Source organism: Eubalaena glacialis, chromosome 6 (assembly GCF_028564815.1).
Source record: "Eubalaena glacialis isolate mEubGla1 chromosome 6, mEubGla1.1.hap2.+ XY, whole genome shotgun sequence".
Lineage (NCBI taxonomy): Eukaryota > Metazoa > Chordata > Mammalia > Artiodactyla > Balaenidae > Eubalaena > Eubalaena glacialis.
In genome coordinates, this window is record NC_083721.1 from 3,043,067 (window position 1) to 3,054,636 (window position 11,570).

The following is an 11,570-nucleotide window of genomic DNA, read 5'->3' on the forward strand; positions in this document are numbered from 1 at the left end:
ACCAGGCCTCATGACCACTGAGCGGATTTTATTTTCGCACGCAAGAATGCAGAAAGACACCGAAAGGTTAATCTTTAAACTGAGCTCTCAGTGGCGAGGTGACTCTCGTCCTGAAGAGGGCTGAGGCATCCTGAACTTCGAGAGCTCCAGGTTTAGGTCCAGGAAGGTGTACGTGCTATAGTCATGATGCTGGAGATTCTTATAGGTGGTGTTGTCAAATGGCTCAGTGAGGGTGGCGGCCAGCGGGGACTCTGCGGGGGAAACACAGCGCCGGTGAGGACCTCCGACAGGGAGGGAGCTTCTGAATGAGTCAGCACACACTCTCTCACACACACACACACACACACACACACACACACACGCACTCACACACACTCGCATACCAAGCATTCCACATGAACCCTTCCTGAATGCACTGTCTACTTAGAAAAGCCCATAAAGCAAGTGTCTTCAAAAGCAAAATAAAGAAATTAGCTGAAAATTTATACTAAAACATATAGATTCAATAATGTAAGAAATGGAATAGTTTTTACAACGTGTCTTAACATCTTAACTTTGTATACCTCTAGACTTGAAAATGCCAAGAACAGTTATGGAGGGACTTTCAGGTCATTTAAAGACGCAGAAAAAAAGCAGATCTATTAAAAATCTGTCTCTAATAGAAATAAACCATTCACAGAAGAGAAATTTAAAAGCAGAAACTAAGTGAGCCTTTTAAGTCTCTAAACGCAAGAAAATTAGATAAAGCCCAGTGGTTTTAATAATAATGACACAGTTAAGGGGAACTGGAAATGAGATGTGTAGTTTCTGTTGTTTAACTTTTTTTGAAGAAGTTGTTGGTATACTTTAGATTCACAGACTAAGAAATACTTAGCCTTATTTCTCTAAGTGGAAAAAAGAATTAAAATCCACACACCTACACAATTGGTGATCTTAAAACTAAGAGCGTGCATGAAGCAAAAGACACCCGGCTCTCCTGCAACGTGACACGCGACACGATGGAGGCACAGCGAAGCTGGCGTTGCGTGACGGCTCAGGCTGGTTAAGCTCTTACTGACCCTAAACCACTGCCATCGGGACTCGCGCCACTTCTACTCATGCGGCACAAAAAATAACTAGTTTTCCACTATTTGGATTCATACCAAAAGTTCTGGTTTTCATTTTTTTGGTTGTATTAAAATAAATGATGTCTTATTTAAAGAAGTGACATCTTTCCAATCTCAACAAGCAGAGTATCTTCGATGTGGTGCAGGGACATCCCAAGCAGATGCACTCTTACAGCCCAAGTGGGGAAGGTGCTGACTGGAGGGAACGAGGGTTTGGAGAACTCTTGTCCAACACCAATCCCCCCGGAGGGCAAGGAGCCAGGCAGCTGGGCTGGGAGAGCTACGAAGTCGGCCCCCCTGTAGACGCTGCCCCCTGCAAGTGAGCTGCACTCCTGGGCAGTGTCTTTAGCCTCTGAAGGGCAAAGAGAATATTGGAAAAGTAACACAACCATGAAAAAGTAGAGTCAAATTGTTTTCAAAAAGACTGCAGTCTGAAAACCCCCAATTCTCTATGTTATCATCCTGAAGGTTTTACAAATTTACAGCAGAATGACTAAAACAGCAGCATCAGGAAAGTGGTTCTTGATGTCTGGAGAAGTCTGGCAGGCGCTGGCACTTCGCATATTTATGAAAGAGGGAGAAGATGGAGAGGGAAGAAAACACATAAATCCTGTCAACATAGTGCAACCAGTAAGTATAATTACAGGCAATGTAAATTCGGCAAGGGGGAGGCTTTAAAGAGAAGAGAGCAAACAGGAAGGAGCGGGGTTTGTCAGTGATGCGTTTTCAAGAGCCACAGATCCTAAAACAGGAGACCTGCTTTACTGTTTTGCCATGATCCACCTAAAGCACACTGCATTTTATGAAGTTCAAAGCGCAAGAAAATGGTAAAATAACAGGAATAAAGTTTCCCTTTAAAAATTTAGGGTAGCAAAAAAGCGCTTCATAAAAATTCAATATAGAAAAACAAAGCAGCCCGTTGCGCTTTTTAGGAGCAGGAAACGTCTAGTGTAAATTAGACTCGTGCATTTCATGGCTGCCTTCACGTCACGGCTTTACTCCGTAAAATGCGATTTTCCCTTAGGCATAAAGATGCTGAAAGCAACAGCCTGTCTGGCTCACCTGAAGACCATCACTACAAGTGTAACTATCGCTCCTCACCTGTGGGAGTTTAATAGGACAGCCCCCCTCCACTCGGTGACATGCTCTGCAGGTTCAAGAAATGAACACTTAAACACCCTCAGAAGTTAAGGGTGATGATGTTAAATTGCCTATTTTCACAAGTTATACTGGCTAAGGGACAGTCCAAGAGTGCTGAGGGCATACTCTTCCACTGTGATATAAATTTTAAATGTTTCAGGAATGTTTATCCATAATTAACATATATCCCTCAGCTTATCTGAGACAGTGCTATAGGCCATGTTCCTATCACAGAATCTGATCAAGCGCAATGCTTCCTCAGATCACACAGCTCTTCAGTCTCACCCACCACCACAGGACAAGAGCTCTCGGCCACAAGTCAAGGTATACCCTGTGTGCCGTCCTGGCCTTCCATCTGAGTTGCTGAGTCTTCGATGATTCTGCCCTTTTCCTCAAGCTTTAGTACTGCTGTCTTTTCATCAAAAACGTCTTTATTGTGAAGAGGGACTGGCTTCAAATTTTTCACTGGTAACTGATCTTCCAAAATCTCTTCCTTAGCCTTCAAGATTCCTTCTGTTACTTGCTTTCCCAGATTTTCTTTTTTGAACAGGGAAAGAGCCACTTCCCCATCAGGTTCTGGTACTTGTTTTTCCAAAGGCCTTTCTTTGGTCTCAGGAGTCGCTGGCAGCCGTCTTCCTGCTCTGGTTTCTGCAGGCTGAGTGGGCGCTGGGCTGCCATTCGGTTGCGTGGATAATCCTGATTTCGTACGGTCAGATAAGGTTTTTTTAACTTCAAGTGGCTTCTGGCTTTCTTTACCTATTTCATTTGATGTAGATACTTTCTGCCATTGTTTTTCCTTTACATTTTGCTCCATAAACTTTTCAGCTGCGTGTGACTTGGGTGCTGTGGTCTTTGGTTTGGGGTCTTTTCTGTCCTCTGATGGTTGACTGGAGGCCCCTTTCTTCTTTGCCTGGTGGGGCCTCTGTGCGGAGACGAGGTCCGGATGTGGCTGCTGTGATACACTCTTCTCTTGTGCAGATATTTCAGTTTGGGGGGCCCCGTCTGCAGAGGAGTGGGAGGCCTCTGCTATGGGAAACCCTCCTCTGCGTTTGCTCTTCGCCTGAGGACCCGCTTCTGAGCTGTCACCCTCCTCGTCAGACGCCGAATCAGAGGAGCTGGACAAAGATGAAGACGAAGATGAATCATCTGTCCCTTTCCTGCTCTGCTGGGTTGCTTCTGAATCAGAACCCTGTTTTCCGAACGGAGGTGCAACTTTCTGAGGAAACTCTACCAAAGTCTTTCTTGGCAAAAACTTCAGAACCCCTTGGTCTGTGAGCGGCATGCTGGCATCGGGGTTAGGGCCAGCTAGCACCCTGCCTTGGTTCACAACTGGTGGGGAAGAAGTGGGTGAAGGTACGTTTTTAGACAATTCATCTGCTGCTGGGGTGGCTAGCTGCCGGCCCCTCTCCTTTGGTTCCACTACATCTAGGAAATGGCATAAAGAGGAAGATTATTTTTAATATTTAGTAAAACAGTGAAAATTCACCAAGGCCACAGACATTTCATTACTTATCACCTTGTTATTGATAGTATCTTCAACATAATCATCTTAGGAACTGTTCCGTCGAAACCCACTCTTAAGTGAAAGGCAAGCCACACAAGACAGAGAACAGCAAAAAAAGGTAGATGTTCTTCTTGGTAGCTGAAACTTTTTAAGATGGGATTTTTACCAATAGAAGTAAAAATCTTGTCTCCATTTTTCGCAGCGAGAGCTTCTGGATGGTAATTATTTTTTAAGCTACTATTTCATCTAAATTTAAGATAAACTATAATATAAAGATATTTTCAGATGATGAAGTTTTAGAAATGTATCATTTCTTAAATCCCTAAAAAAACTGGTGCACCTCAAATATTTTAAAAAATTACCCGTATTGTATGAACTTGAACTTTCTGAACAAAACAGCAAAGCAGAAGTAGAGACAGTAGCCTGGTTTGGGTCTGGGGTGAGCATATGCATGAGTTGAAGAGTGGGAGATCAGACAGAGGGGATAATGTGATTCAAATGAAGGTGCCCCGAGAGGAAGAAAAGTCCTGCAAAATCATATCATTTGGCGATTTCTTCTGCCAAGGAAAAGTATTACAAGACCAGAAAAGCCGAAAATAATTTAGTATCATATATATCATTGGAAACAATGAGTTTTAAGCTGTTACAAAAAGGTGCTGATATAAAAGTCTTAGATTTTGTAGAGTCAGTTACAAAAGAAAATGAAAGCCCACCACAGTACATTCATGAGAGCTCATTTCATTCAATTTTCTCAGGTGCTAAATCTTTTTTAACCATACAGATTAGAAGAAAAATACAGGACAAGTTTTTATAAATTGAAATTACTTTTCAAATCTAAAGCAAAACTTCAAAAAATATATTTCAGATGAGCAAACTCTAAATGCATTCCTTACTTTCAAGTCTAGGAGTCTATTTTATACTAAAAAGTATACTACTTCTTTAAAGTGGAAAAAAATGTATTTCTAACTTTACCATCTTACTGGTATCCAAAAAAGTTTCTAATTGTTTTCTGAGCTCAGGAACTCTCTCTCTCTCTCTCTATATATAAAACAGAATGATAGAAAATGGTCAAAGAAAACTGAGGAATAACCAGAAATAATCAGAAATGGGCCAGAGAGAGGTTAATGGGCAGTGTAAGAGGATATGACTGAACAGCTAGAGCAGTGGGTTACTGTTTAAAAAAACCATCACCGCATCACCTCCACCCCCATCACCACCCCCTCCTCCACGCCCTGTCTGATTCTGTGGCCGTGTGCCACCCCAGAATCTGCATTCTGACTGCAGGAGCAGAACAGAGCTCCAGGATCATGTTAAACATAAAAACATGGCAAAGGCATGCACATGCACTTGAACTCTCTCTTTCTCTGTCTTTCTAAACCATACCTGATATAGCCCAGAAATTCCTATAAGCAATGGGTAACATAGGCTGGTCTCCAAACCCTGCTAGCCTGCTCACCTGTATCATTAATCCACTTTTATGCTGAGCATGAATTTTCCAAGTGTAAAAAATTAACTTAAAGTAAGGCTTATTTTAGATAGGCTGCTATCTAATTATTATGCCTCCAATTTATTGTGGAGATTTTTTAAAATGTAAATAAGTTATTAAAACGTTAGAGTTTGATTTATCACCTATTGAAAACAGAAAGAAAATTTCAAACGATATAGTTTATTTTGTTTGAAAAAGGAAACTTGTCTTATTTAATGTTATAAGAACATTAATGTTCTTATTAACATTAACATATAATGTTAATAAGAACATTAATGTTTTAAAATATCTTTTATTCAGGCTTAGTTATTGGGACAATTCCATGGAAAGGCTAACAGAATAAACCACAGTAGCATATTTGCTTTTTATTAAGAGCCAGCCTCTGACCTGCTGCAGCACAGGCCCAGCGTCCTCTGTGACTCAGCAGGAAGCCTGCCACGATGATCTGTAGCTGCCACCAGTGACCTCTGTGCCAAAGTGCCAGTGTGGACACCACGCCTGCATTCAACAGTGCAGGATGATGTCACCTGGAGACACAACCATCGGGTACAGGAACAATGGCTCTCACTTTGAATATTAAGTATGACTTTACCTGTTTGTTTTCATGAAACCTCTGGCGTTTCTAGAGGCGGGATGCCTGCATACTCTGAAAACGTTTTAGTTTCAGTGTGACTTTCCTTGAAAGATAAATATACAAAAACACAAAGCTACTTAAATAAGACTAGCCATGGAGACACCCCTCCCAGCACAAGAGGGGGGCTTTCGGGGACGGTTTCGAACCCTCAGAGACCATCACAACCCACGTAAATAAAGGTCTACAAACACCAGTGACAGCGCAGAGACAGGAGTTCTCTTATTGCTTCTCTATCTCCTCTCACTTTGAATTTCCTGAATTTCTTTTCTGCTCATTGAAAAGCAAGGGAGGGCATGACCTTCAACTTTTTAGTAGTCCCCTACTGAAAGTAAAAATGACTTTGGTGTTTGAAACAGATCAGCAGCCTTACAATACCGCCACATCTTGTCAGTGGGTCACAAAACTAATTTCAGAAACAAAGCACATTCAGAAACAAAGGTGCATTTCAACAAGATGTGAAAGAATATTTATTCAAATTCTATATGGTAACTAAAACCTCTTTTTACATGTTTTTTACTTTTAAAAAAAGTTTTTTTTTTTGGTTTTGGTTTTGGTTTTAATGAACATGCGAGAACTGAGACTTTTTTCAGAGGCAAGACAGCACGTTGCTTATAAATATGGGGTGTGGGGCCTTACTGCCTGGGCTCAGACTGGGCTCCACTACCGACGTCTGTGTGACCCTGGGCAGCTCAGGAGTCCCCACCCACCACCTTCTCATCTATAACCCAGGGATACTAATGGTACCTTCTCACAGGGTGTGGAAGGGAGATACGGACTGCTTAGAACAGTGCCCAGCAACGCTGGTTAGAATTAAATACATCAAACCCCTATTTCCGGAGAGTCCTCATTTCTCAAACTGGAACAGGGACTTGAAGTAGATAATTAACTTTGGCTTCTTGACAGAGTCTTTAAAAAGCGACATAGGAGTTATCCAGTCAATGGTTTATTACTGATTATTGCAAATTCAGCCTAGTGATGGAATTCACCAGAACATCAAAGCTGGCAAGCCAGGCAGCTGTGCAGGGGAGGCACCCGCTTGGAGACCCGGCTTCTGATGTCTGTGCTCGCCGTGCTGGCAGCTCCCCTCAGGAAGGAAGCGTGGGCAACGATGGGCTGGCGCCCCAGGTGGAACAATGGAGAGCGTGTTCACCCCGGATGCAGATCCCGGACTAGATGTGAACCCAAGGGTGAGCGCTCAGGGCCCCGTCTGCATGCAGGAAACTTTCCCTAGAGCTTCCAAAACCACCCACAGTGGCAATGCGCCACTGGCGGGCCAAGGCATTTCTGTATCTTACACTCACCAATCACTGACACTTCGGGAGAAATACCGAGGCCTGCACATGTTGACTTAGAAGCATGATTTCTTTTTCTTCATGGAGGGATTGTAATTATTTTTTAAATTCTGAGATACAAACATAATGTGCATTAAAGACGGTGTAGCTCTAAAAACTGTCCTCCCACCTGACCGCACATACACATGACACGCTGGTCATCAGTCTCACATCGACCAGGCCAAGACTGGCGCACTGATCCCACTCAGCACGGAGGAACTCCGAGGGCGGCAGGGCCTGCCACGCCCAGAGGCAGAAGCTACAAGAGCCCAAGGCCAACTCCCAGCTCAGTGTTCCCTTCGTAACTGCACCCAAAACCGCCACAGGATGAACTATTCCATTTCTACTCATATACAGAAGCACGTTTGTAAAAAGGGGGATCTTTGGAAAAAAGAAGAAGAGTCCTTATGTTTAAGATACCTGTTTAAAAACGTACAGATTAAAATGAAAACGGAATACTGGCTTTAAAAACACAGCAGGTACAGGGCAGAAAACAACAACGTTCCTGTTGAATTCGGACGGGGACGCGTAGACACCACAGGGAGGGTACGCCGCCTCAGCGTGGATGGATGGCGTGTGAAAGGCAGTGGGTGGCTGGCTCTCTCAGCGCGCGGACGTTTTATAAGCTGCCCACGTCTCCGTGGGCGGATGAAGGGGGACTAAACAAAAGTGTCTACACACTTTCAAGCATTCTAACTGAGGAAATGATACTTTGATGAAAATAAGACAAACTCAAATTATCATTCTAAACCCCATACAGTCAAAGATTTATAAAGAGACTGTATATATCATATGTATATATTAAGAGTTAACTAGGGTTTCATCAGTTAAGACTAAACGCAATAGACCTGGATTATAATCAGGTTTATACTGCTGCATTTCCTGTTTTCCTCCTATGAGGGTATACTACAGTGGATTCAGGGGAAAAAGTCAAAATGACTATGGAAAGAGCTGGAAGCAGATTAGAATCATGCGTCACCAAAGTGAGTCATAATGGAAAACGGTGCCTGCTCCTAACTCTCTCTCCACAGTCATAAAAGGATGCCTGCAATCCTGGGCTATGACCAAGCAAAGCCTGGGAGACTACGGATAAGTCCCAGAGACACTGAAAAGTCACCATCAGGGAAGAAAAAAAGGTGGGGTTCAAATCTACTTCACAGGAGTATGGGATGGGTATTAGGGCCACCTAGATGCCACAGAGCCTGCATACTCTGCATCCCGTTGCTATCCGTGGAGTCTGGCATTTAGAAAATACAGAGAGAACAGTTCAGGGCTAATCGTTGAGTTCAGCCTTAACAGAGTTAACTGTTATGTTACTGATGTGTTTGGTCTAAAGCCTGTTACAGATCCTATGTCTGATTATAACCTGGACACTGCTAGAAACGAAGAGTCCAATTATGTAGCTAGTAAACTCCTTTTCCTGCTTGGGAAGCTGAATGATTTACTCTGTATTCTGTCTCCCTTATGACAACCACTAAAATCTTACTTTTTGGTGGACTTTGCTTCTTGGGATTCGGTGGCAATCCCTTTTCATTCTTTCCTGATTCTGCAGAGAGAGAAACTGTAGAAGCAAGTCCTCGAAACACTCCTGCTTCTAGGAGCACAGTCTGACAAAAGAATGGCACAAATACGAATATTTTAGAGTAATACCGTTTTTAACAGCTATTACGACATGAATACTATGTATTATTATGACATATAAATGCTTTGCATACATATGGCATGTTTCTAACGGTTGTTACAATTCTCTTAATCTATGTGTATTATGGAAATGTGGGAAAATACAAAAAAAAGCTGCAAGAAAAAAACACCTGAGTTCAAGGACAGTCACTATTAACATTTGGGTATTTCTCCAACCAGACTTTCTCCTGAGCGTACAGTTTTGTACTCTCCAATTACCTATCAACCTACAAAATACTGATTCTTTTCATAAAATGTTTTCCTGTACTTAGAATATAAAGTAGAAGCACTATCTAGCCATGAAAAATAATGTAGATGAATAATAGTTGCTTCAAAACTCCCTACCATATATCATAAGTGGAAAACATTTTACAGAGCGTTAATTCACTCAGCATACACTTACTAAGGCCTGCTATGTGCTGGGCACTGTTCCCGATGCTGGACACAGAACAGAGGTGCCTACAGCCCACATATGAGAGTGAAACATTTGCTTCTTATGGTTATGACGTCAGCACGTGTGTATGTGTGTACATGAAAGCTAAAAAAAAATGAACTGGGACTACATATGCAGAGGTAAACAGTGGCCTCTCTGACGACAGATCTCCCCTCCAACCATCTGTACTTTATTTTGCCACGAACAGTTCTTGCTTTTGTAATAAGAGCCCCTTTTAATTTTAAAGATAGTGAAGGGGACTTCGCTTTTCCTATATGGAGAAAGAAAGCCCTTCTTTCTTCCTTTGTTTTCACAGATGAGGTAACCTAAGCTGGCTTCACATGGCTGCCTCGTAAGTTACCGGGTCAACCAGGTGCCTGAAAGTGCCCTCATTTCCTCGCGGGTTAAATAAGCAGTAGAGACACTGTCCTCAAGGGTTCGGACAGGGCTCGGCGCGGGGCACCAGCGGCCCCCACGCCTGTCGGAGGCCCGGACCGCACACCGGAGGTTCCCGGTGATCCAGGACCAGAGGGAGCGGTGGCCGGGGTCGCCGGGACCCTCGCCACTCCCCAGGCCCGGCCCCCGACCCGGCGTCCTCTCCTCGGCCCGGGAAGTGGGGTCAGCGGCGTCCCCGGACGGTTGGAGGTGACCGTCAGGGCCGCGGCCCTCGCCCCGCCCTCCGCGGGCTCCCGGGCGCCGGCCCGGCCCCCCTTTACCTTCAGCCCCCCGGCTAGTCCTTGCCGCAGCAGAAGCGAGGCCGCCATGGCCATGACGGGGGCGCGGACCGGGGGAGAGGCCGGGCGGGAGAAGGTCACACCTAACAGACGCAGCCGCAGCGCGCTCTCTGCCACCTGAGGGCCCGCCCTCTAGGATGAAGGCGCCAATCACAGGCAGGGACGGGGCGGGGCGGGGCTCCGGCTGCTGCGCGCGCACCACCGCCGAGGTCCTGCGCGCGCATCCTGGCGGCCTCCAGGTTCCCCGCGCTGCGCCTCGAGGCCACGCCCCCGGGAAGAGCCACCAATCACTGGCGGGTGGGGCCCGCGGACCCGGACGGCGCGGCGGCCTGGGCGCTGGGTCACCGAAGTGGTCATTGTGGGTGCCATTTCCTGTCCTCCGACCGGAGTGGTCACCTGTGGTCACCCTGCAGGGCAGCCTCAGGTGGGACCGTGGACGCTCTTTTGGCCTGTGACCGCACTAGTCCCGGAGCCAAGCAGATCAGAAGTGCAAGCTTTAGTTTACTTGAGTGTTTATAACTTGCGGTGCAGACTCCCCCCAAGTTAGGCATAGACATGGAGTAGGTGTAGTTAGTTATTGGCTTCCTTCTCCCCCATTGATCGTGCCTTCACTCCCCACTCCTGCCCATGCCCGGTGCCGGGAAGCATTCCAACCAAGAGGAGCATACCCACACCTCAACTCCACCCGGGAGAGGCCCTCCACCTTGGCTAAGGCTGGAGACTCATTCAAGTGCCAGATAAATGGGCAAAAGAGATACCCCATGAAACCGTGCCCCATAGGGTTAAAAAAAAAAGCATCCGCATAGGATTAACAGAAACTGGTGACTAACAGAAATACTTGAGCTTGTCTGACAGAATAGCAGCTAAAGGAACAGCTTGCTAAAAACTCTTTTAACCTGCCTTCACTGACAGAGCTCACCTTAATTACTTTTGACTCCTTAGTCACCCCTACAGATAACACCTCTGACCTATGGGTCACTATAGTAACGGAGGCTTTAGTGGTTTTTCAGGAGCTTGGGGTGGGCTCCTGTCCAGTTCAAGCCGGCTAAGACTGGTTGGGATCACCAACCCTAAAACTGGGCCCGGGCCAGGTGTCTGACGAATGACCTTCTGAGATCAGAGGGCGGAAAACTCCACCCTCAGGTCATGCTAATCAGGAGGAGCAGATGTCACCGTGAGTGATTTTAGTGCTTTTCTAGATATTTGGCTCATAAAATCTCCTCCTGAAAATCTCTAACTATCTGAAGGCCTGTTCTGCCAGTTTCTCCCAGAGCACAGAGGGCCTCATTCCTGATCTCCACCCTGAGCTCCTTCCAGGGGGTGTTGAAGGTGAGCGGCTGCAGTGGTGGGTGACCTCATCTTTGTAGAGGCAGATGGCAAGTGACAAGTTTTAGTTGGCACCAGCACCTAAGCCTGGGGGGAGCAGGACCTCCTCGGAAGCTGCTGCAGTCAGGTGGGGAGGTTAAGGCAGGCCTACACGACATTTGGCCAAAAGGAACAGAAGCAACAGGGCCAAGTGCAA

At 45.4% G+C, this 11,570-nt stretch overlaps 1 protein-coding gene across 3 annotated transcripts; it reads right to left on the reverse strand.

Moving 5' to 3' along the window:
- Positions 1-8: 8 nt before the first annotated feature.
- Positions 9-10,171, reverse strand: NDUFV3 (NADH:ubiquinone oxidoreductase subunit V3). 3 transcript variants are annotated; one of them, XM_061193870.1, is made up of 4 exons: positions 10,031-10,171; positions 8,688-8,808; positions 2,577-3,671; positions 9-251 (listed from the first exon to the last, which is right to left on the reverse strand). In XM_061193870.1, the coding sequence occupies exons 1-4, from the start codon at positions 10,082-10,084 to the stop codon at positions 88-90; spliced, it is 1,434 nt and encodes a 477-aa protein (XP_061049853.1). In that variant the 5' UTR covers positions 10,085-10,171; the 3' UTR covers positions 9-87. The 3 variants fall into 3 exon arrangements, with proteins under 3 accessions (XP_061049853.1, XP_061049855.1, XP_061049854.1); XM_061193872.1 differs by lacking the exon at positions 2,577-3,671; XM_061193871.1 differs by lacking the exon at positions 8,688-8,808 and having other exon boundaries at positions 10,031-10,114.
- Positions 10,172-11,570: the final 1,399 nt, after the last annotated feature.

Bases quoted from the DNA above. Each gene is read 5' to 3' on its own strand.
- NDUFV3 (XM_061193870.1), bottom strand. From the start codon at position 10,084: ATGGCCATGGCGGCCTCGCTTCTGCTGCGGCAAGGACTAGCCGGGGGG. The intron at 8,809-10,030 runs GTAAAGGGGGGC...TTCTTTTGTCAG, and splicing joins GACTAGCCGGGGGGCTGAAG to ACTGTGCTCCTAGAAGCAGG. The intron at 3,672-8,687 runs GTAAGATTTTAG...GCCATTTCCTAG, and splicing joins GAAGCAAAGTCCACCAAAAA to ATGTAGTGGAACCAAAGGAG.